This window comes from Zootoca vivipara, chromosome 2 (assembly GCF_963506605.1).
Source record: "Zootoca vivipara chromosome 2, rZooViv1.1, whole genome shotgun sequence".
NCBI lineage: Eukaryota > Metazoa > Chordata > Lepidosauria > Squamata > Lacertidae > Zootoca > Zootoca vivipara.
This window is the reverse complement of record NC_083277.1, coordinates 73,254,416-73,262,233: the sequence shown is the minus strand read 5'-3', so window position 1 is coordinate 73,262,233 and position 7,818 is coordinate 73,254,416. Positions and strand designations below refer to the sequence as shown.

Here is a 7,818-nt window from a genome sequence, read left to right as displayed (position 1 = left end):
CTGTGTAGTAATGATATTTTTAACCGCCATTCTTTATGCTTTTAGGCATACACAGCCAAAGGTATCCTATTTTGGAAGCGAAAGCATCCATCTTTTATGGGCCAATGCTCTCTCATTGTAGATTGACCTTAAAACAGCACATTCAGCACACTGAGCAATGCTCATGCTGCAGGACTGCAGTTGGTGATGTGTGCCATCTGCAGCATTATGAGAGAGTTCAAATTGTGGGCTAACCTGCAGCCAATGAGGAAAGGTACCTCCAGAGCAGTTTCTTTCTGCTGCTATAATGGAGTTATGTGCTACAGCTAAAGCTGTTAGCTATAATTCCTTACTTTAAACAAGCACCCCCAGAAATAAATTATCTCTCTCCTACCCCTTCTCTTTAAGCTGGATGTACATTACACATACACTGCTTATGCAGTCTTACAGAAATTTCAGACTTGGCTTGCATTGCATTTTTTTGTGATAAATTGCCACTGGTCTAATCACATAAAGCACAAAGCTGGCAAATAACTGGATTGGCCAGTATGAGACTTCTGTACAGGCAGCTGGTATTGGTATTCATGCCCCAGACACCATGGATGTTCTAGCCGCAGAATCAACACAGGAGTTTATTCTGAACGGATGGGCCACTGCTAATTTGCACATTTAATTAACATAATTGGAAATGTTGGTGGTTGACAGTATGGGAGTTGTGACAAGTCCTATCTCTCCAGCTGAGTCTTCCAACAGTCTTTGAAACAAAAACAAAAAAGCTGTGATGTTGCCAAGCCCAAATGTTCAAAAAGAGGACTAATGTAAGGGTCCTTTGATTTGCCTTCTGGTTTCTGAGCTTTCAGGATTCATTGCCAGTATTTTTCCAGGTTTTTCCACACTACAACTGACAAGTGCTACAACCCATTATATATATATATATATATATATATATATATATATATATATATATATATATATATATAATTAAGATTCCTGTTTGAACAAGAGTCCCCAGAACATTGCTTCTTAGAGCAGAGATTTCCCACCTCTCCAAACAATTTATTACAGACCTAATATTCCAACCCCCATGCTTGGCAATGTAATCTAAATCCTTCCTAGAGGAATTGCAACATACGGTACATAACAGTGAATGGACTGGCCCCATACACTGTGCGATTTCCAAATCAGAGCTTTTTCCAGAGTAGTCTCCTTCACTACTTTGCCCTCCTCCTTCCCCTGGGGTTTTGCTTGCTGCAAGCATTAGGGTTGTGTGCAGGGTAGGGGGTGGTGAGAGAAAAATTAAGGGAGCACTGTGCAACAGAAATCCTAAACTCCCTTAAATATGTAAAGGGCCAGAACAGATCTCCAGGTTGCAACCTGACAACTGCAGTACTCCAAGACAATATTAATAACTTATGCAAGATCAGCAGATATATGGAAAAAAACATAAACAGACCATAGCAAGAAGGCAGGAAAAAGCAGCTGATGTTTTACTCCTTTCTTCTCCTGTCCTATTTCTGTACGGCTTCCTTGCAATCTAGTGCATGCGCCATTGGGAAGGTTTCTTCAGCCATGTGGGTAGATGCCTGGAAATCAAGATGACAAGGAGGAAAATGCATAGATGCTTAAAAAAAAATACTAGCAAACTATGGCTGGTTTCTAGCTGATCACAGATCTGGTTTTAATCTCTAGCCAAGCCATTAATTAATGGTTAAATGCATCAATGAATTAATTGAACATAAAATGAAACACAGCAGAAAGGGAGGAATGAAATCTCAAGGCTATTAAGGAAGTGACAAGGTGGTGGGGGAGAAGCGGTGGATACCCAGGTTGTGTTAGCAGAGTCTTTGCACTGGTTTCTACTAGAGCACAAGGTTAGTTGAATCTGACCCAGAGTGCCCAAAAATACATTTGACCTACCAACAACCCTAATGTCCTTGTAGTATATGCCAGTGGAAAACATAATCTGAAATCTGTGTTACGGTTATTCCTATCAGCTTCTGCAACGTGGCCACAGAGGCCCTTCTCCATGTTCTATCTATAGGAGAATTATAGTGTCCATGTACAAATAACAGGGGCTTCTCTGTGATGGGCTGACTTTGGAATGAGGAAGGTACGCCTTCAGCCAATTCTCTGTTATTTCCTATTGTAGTTTTAAACATTGTCATTTGCCTGGCATTTTAAATTATTTAATTTGTATCTGGTTGAATGTTTTTATTCCTCTCAGTACTGTATTGTGTTCAACTATTCTATAATGTTTTAATATTGCATTGTGGATTTTAAATTGTCATATATACCTCCCAAGAACTCTATGGTTCATGGGTGGCATATATGACTTGGGGCAGTTTTTTTAATCCTCAAAACAAAACAAAATAAAACATTGTCTTTATATTGAGTGTTGCTACGCAGGCTCCAGCTTTCACTGAACTTGCTAACCAATGCTGTGTCATCTTATTTCTCCCAGGACTGCCCAAGGAGCTGATGAGGCTATCTTTACGAATGTCACACAGTAGGTTCTGAGACAACTTTGATGGAAAGAAAGAAAAAATGGTTGTTCCCATTTGAAAAAGGATTCTCACGCACAGACTCACAGCAGCCAACAGCCATGTCAAAAAAAGGACGCAGCAAGGCTGAAAAGCCTGAGGCACTGATTATGTCCTTACAAGCTGCCAATGAAGATCTCAGGACCAAGCTAACAGATATTCAAATTGAGCTTCATCAGGAGAAGTCTAAGGTGAGTGGGAAATAATGGTAGTCAATAATAATAATAATAATAATAATAATAATAATAATAATAATAATAATTTCTTATTTATATCCCGCCCATCTGGCTGGGTTTCCCCAGCCACTCTGGGCGGCTTCCAACAAAATGTTAAAATACTGTACAATGGTCTGTTAAACATTAAAAGCTTCCCTAAACAGGGCTGCCTTCAGATGTCTTCTAAAAGTCTGGTAGATGTTTTTCTCTTTGACATCTGGTGGGAGGGCGTTCCACAAGGCAGCAGGTGATTTAAAAGGACATGACATTGCAAGGAATTAATTAAAACTGCCCTCCCGCCATCCCAGAAGATGGGATGAACCAAACTTACAATGCTTATTTGTAAGGTTTGCTTCTGACTTCCCTAAACAAAGAACCACTTCAGTAATACATGCCAGGATAGGCTTTTACTCTACTGTATAACAATAGAACAGAAGGGTAAAAGCAGTAACTAGGGGTGGAGCTGCAGCAACCAGCCTGTGCAGTATGTTCTACAAAGCCAGCCACAGCCATCTGTGCTGCTCTTTAGCATATACTTAAGAAGCAGACGAACTTCCCCATATTATACCATTTGGTGAGTTGGTTCTCTGTATTTACGCAAGACCTCTTAGGATACTAGACGGATAAATGGTCGGTCTGCTTTTAGTACTGACATCCTTTAAAACGGGCTTTATGGAAAAGGACCATGGCTCAGTGGTAGAAACATGCGAAAGTTCCCAGGCTCAATCGAACTGCCTTGAAACCCTGGGGAGCTGCTGTCAGGAAGTGTCCATAGCACTGATGTAGATACCGTAGATCAGTGCTCTGACAGATTCATGCGTTCCTGGGCTGCAGAATGAGGTGGGAAAGGCACTGTAGAATTCCGACTGTACTATTTCAGATTGCAGAGGAGAGTTAGATTATGGAGGCTCTTGTGTCAAAAAACTAGCACAACAGGAAGATGGCTGGGCCTTTCTTTTCCTTTTCAGAAGCATTTTTTAAAAATGGCATTCTTCCACCTGTACATGTACTGTGAAATGACGTCCAGATTCTCTCTGAGTTTTACTTGCCGATCCGCTTCAGTTCTTACGCTGTCTTGCCACTTTGAATTCGCAGTCCAGCCACACTGGCAATTTTATAAGGTTCTTGGGGAAAATTTCCTCTCCCTTTCTCTCTCTGGCCAGAGAACTGTAATCGACATCAGTGACCCAGACTCTTTCATTCTTTTGTCAATAAGCATCGCCTCAGGCAAAACAAATCTAGGCTGCCACTGGATTCCATAATTAAGCAGTACCATTTTAACTTCCATGAAGTCTTTCATCACGAAGACCTTTCTGGGCTGTCCATAGATCAAGGCCACCATTAACCTCAGAGGACAATCAAATGTGTCTGTCGAAATCCAGTTTATTTCACAGTAGAATGATTGGGATGAAAGAAAGACTCGGTGCTGCATTAATATCAGACAAGATAGTGTACTCCAGAGTATTTCTCCTTTTGCCCTCCAGTGTGAGTCAGTCATTAATTTGCAGCCCATTTTAGCAACAAAATAATAATTTTGAATGAGAGGAGAGCTGCAACCCTACACCCCCCAAAAATATGTGCAGAAGCTCCAATCATGTCAGTGGGACTTACCTATGTGTAACTGAGTGGAAATAGAGCTTTTGTTTCCAATTCATCGTGTGCTGCACTCTATTTTTACAATCTTGAAAGACAGCTTGTGTTGGGTCCCCTCCCCTCTTTCTTTGGCACACATCCTGTAGCACTCAGGGAAAAATTAGCTGCTCAGTTCACTTAGGAACTGTTATGCTAGTTGCCAGAGGCCTGGAAGATGTAGCATGAGGAGGAGGTTGTCCTGACAATTGCCACTTCATTCCAACCCTACAGTCATCTGCATGTCTTGATTGGTTGCAGCTTTTTTGAATGTGCTGTTAACAAGAGAGAGATGAAGGGACCCATGTCATATATTGAGAATGGGTGGGGCAACCAGTTTTTAAGAGCAGAGAGAAGATTCATGGAATCATAGAATCATAGAGTTGGAAGAGACCACAAGGGCCATCCAGTCCAACCCCCTGCCTAGCAGGAAACACCATCAAAGCATTCCTGACAGGTGGCTGCCCAGCCTCCACTTAAAGACCTCCAAACAAGGAGACTCCACCACACTCCTTGGCAGCAAATTCCACTGTCGAACAGCTCTTACTGTCAGGAAGATCTTCCTAATGTTTAGGTGGAATCTTCTTTCTTGTAGCTTCATGGTGTTCGTTGCAGTTGCATTTTTCCTTCTTGTAATAATGAGAGATATTCCTGAGTAATAATCTTATGTGTTATAAAACAGAGGATGGGTAAGAGGCCCCTTCCTTAAATGGTACTCTTGTGTTCTACCAATGGGTCGCATAGCAATCACCTAAAGGATCAGCAAGATTGTCCCAACAGCAGAAAAGTGTCATCTACTGTACATTGCTGGTGGTATCATCACCACAATTTTAGAAACACAGTTTGAACAGAGGTGAATTCCAGAAGTCTAGGTGGGACAAATGAAAAGAGGTGCATAAAAACAAATCCAATAAGTATTGCATAAGCTTAAGAGAAGCAAATTAAGCCATTATATTTGGCACATTTTTATCTAACCCTCCAAGGAGTTCAAGATGGCATTCAAATGAGTTTCTTCATTTTATTCTAACAACTCTGTGAGGCAAGTAAGGCTGAGATGAGGTGACTATCCCAAGTCCACATCGTGACTTTTGTGGCTCAGTTGGGAACTGAACTCAGGTCTCCTCAGGTTAAGTCCAAAACACAGCCCACCTCACCAGGTGCGGAGAATCTTTTTTCATTCCGAGGGCCTCGTTGCATCCAACCTTCTAGGACCACATACTGGCAGTGGGCAGAGACAAACAAAAGTGGGTGTGGCCAGAACAGGTGAGGCCAGAAGTTACACATAAACAGCACCCACCATACATAGATTCATCACACACATGTTCACATAAACATACACACGGATACACATGGCACACACATATGTACACACACATATGTACATGTACATACAGGGGGGGAAGTCACTGGGGTCCTGCTCCTTATTCCAAGTGCATATGCGTAGAGCAGGCATAAGCAACCTAGGCTCTCCAGATGTTTTGGAACTACAGCTCCCATGATCCCTGACCACTGGCCCTGTTAGCTAGGGGTCATGGGAGTTGTAGTTCCAAAACATCTAGAGAGCCAAAGTTGCCTCTGCCTGGCATAGAGGTTACCATGTGAATTTTCCCCATGACATTGAAAGAAGACATCAGTTTGGAATAATTGCTCTAGGGTGATTCTGGGGACATGTTTTAGTCAGCTGTCTCCAAAAGCGATATGAAAATAGCTCTTGCCTTAGGAAGAGCACTAATCAGTTTTAGTTCTGACGTGGAGACTTTGGTGACTTATGCTGAACCAAAATTGCACTTTGGAAACTTTTCTTCCCATTAGCATTTATCCGGTTTAAAATATATTCCATACCCATGGACGAAGGAATAAAATAAAGGAGGGGGGAATGCTTTTGTTGCCTCAATACATCTTGCAGGGTGTGAAACAATATCCCCTGAAGTTAGCAATTTTCGTCCTTACATGGAATATTAACTGCAAGCAGACATCCCCTTATGTTTTAATGCTAACATCCTGGCAGCCAAGGTTTGGGCTGATAAGTTCCAGTCAAATGAAAATTGTCATCTCTTCTCCAAACTTTCCAGGTTCTTGGTCATCTCTTTGGGTTTCTAACTCTTAGGGCCACATTCAGCTAAACAGTTGCACTAGCAGAAGTTCCCAGCCTTGGGAACATATCACAGGCCTACTTTCTCTTTGGCCTTCCATTTATTGCCTGTGTTCCCTTTTCTTTCAAGCCTTAGGCCCATAGAGACTTAGTCCTTGAATAAAACTTTTAGAAGACATCTGAGATATTTAATATTTGATGTTTTGTTATGCTTTTATATTAGTTGGAAGCCGCCCATAAAATAAAATAAAATATTATTATTCAAAACAACATCAACAATAACTTTGCACAAACTACAGAGAAAACCACACTCTGGTTTTATTTGTGCTGGGGGGCATCAGAGATAAGCCCTGGAATCTGTTTTCATTTACATACTACTTTTTTTTCTTAAAAAATGTTTAGGGGTACTCTCATTTTCCTACTCATATTGAAATACTGCCCCTCAATGAGGCCAAACTTAGATTCACAAAATGTTTAGGGGTATGCGTACCCCTGGGACCCCCCCAGAAAAAAGCACTGCTACTTACATGCCAGAATGGCTTCCAAGTTCCCCATTCTTTGTCCAAAACGGGGTTATATTGCTCCAGGACTCAGGGCACAATTTTTTGTTTAATGCCAGGTTGGCTGAGCACAGATGGTCCCTTTTCCCCCTCCACGGAAAAAGTCCACACATGCAGTTTCTGACAAGGCTGCAAGCCTATTACAATATTATATTGATTTTTCCTTGGTGTTATCAGTGAGTGGGCCTCCCTGTTGGTTTTAAATATTTCTTTGCTTTCCCTTAAATTGTATTTCACTATATTTGTTGAAAAAGAAATGCTCAAAGGAAAGCCTTATTTATTGAACAAAAGCCTTTCCCTGGTCATCAATGTGCACTGAACACCCCTCCCCCCGCAAACTTTAGTATTAAACCAAATTTGTTTCTCTATCCCAGTGTTTTTCCCCTCACTAAATTGCTTTTGTCACTATCAGGCTGCACTTGAAGTCTGCCCTCATGATGATGTTGAAAGCAGCTTACAGTGCAGAAAAGGCTTTATTGTTGTCTTTTTTCTGTCAAGAACCATGAAATATTTATAGGGGCGAGTGCTGGGATCCATACATGAGCCCTTCTTTAGGCAAAATTCCTATTGAATATTGTTTCTGAAGTAATAAAGATGAAGTGCGGATTTAAGCCACCCATTCAGGTTGTGAGGCACAGAGACTTCAAAAGCTGTGTCAGCAGATTTCAGATGGGCTCAGGGAAATCAGTGTTGCGGAAGGGCCAAGCTAAATGTGAGGCTTGTCACGTAGTTGGCCCAGGCATGCTTGCTTATTTTAAAAAAATAAATAGCTGGTGCCTAAGGTGAGAGCAAGCCAGGTTGAG

At 41.5% G+C, this 7,818-nt stretch overlaps 1 protein-coding gene across 7 annotated transcripts in view; it reads left to right on the top strand.

Annotated features, from left to right (window-relative positions):
• Positions 1-2,468: 2,468 nt before the first annotated feature.
• The window catches only part of JAKMIP2 (janus kinase and microtubule interacting protein 2), a 37,628-nt gene continuing 32,278 nt past the window's right edge, over positions 2,469-7,818 (top strand). For all 7 annotated transcript variants that reach the window (XM_060270973.1, XM_060270978.1, XM_035108012.2 and 4 more), the window contains exon 1: positions 2,469-2,710. In XM_060270973.1, the coding sequence (XP_060126956.1) occupies positions 2,507-2,710 (204 nt within the window). In that variant the 5' untranslated portion in view covers positions 2,469-2,506. The remainder of the gene's footprint in view (positions 2,711-7,818) is intronic.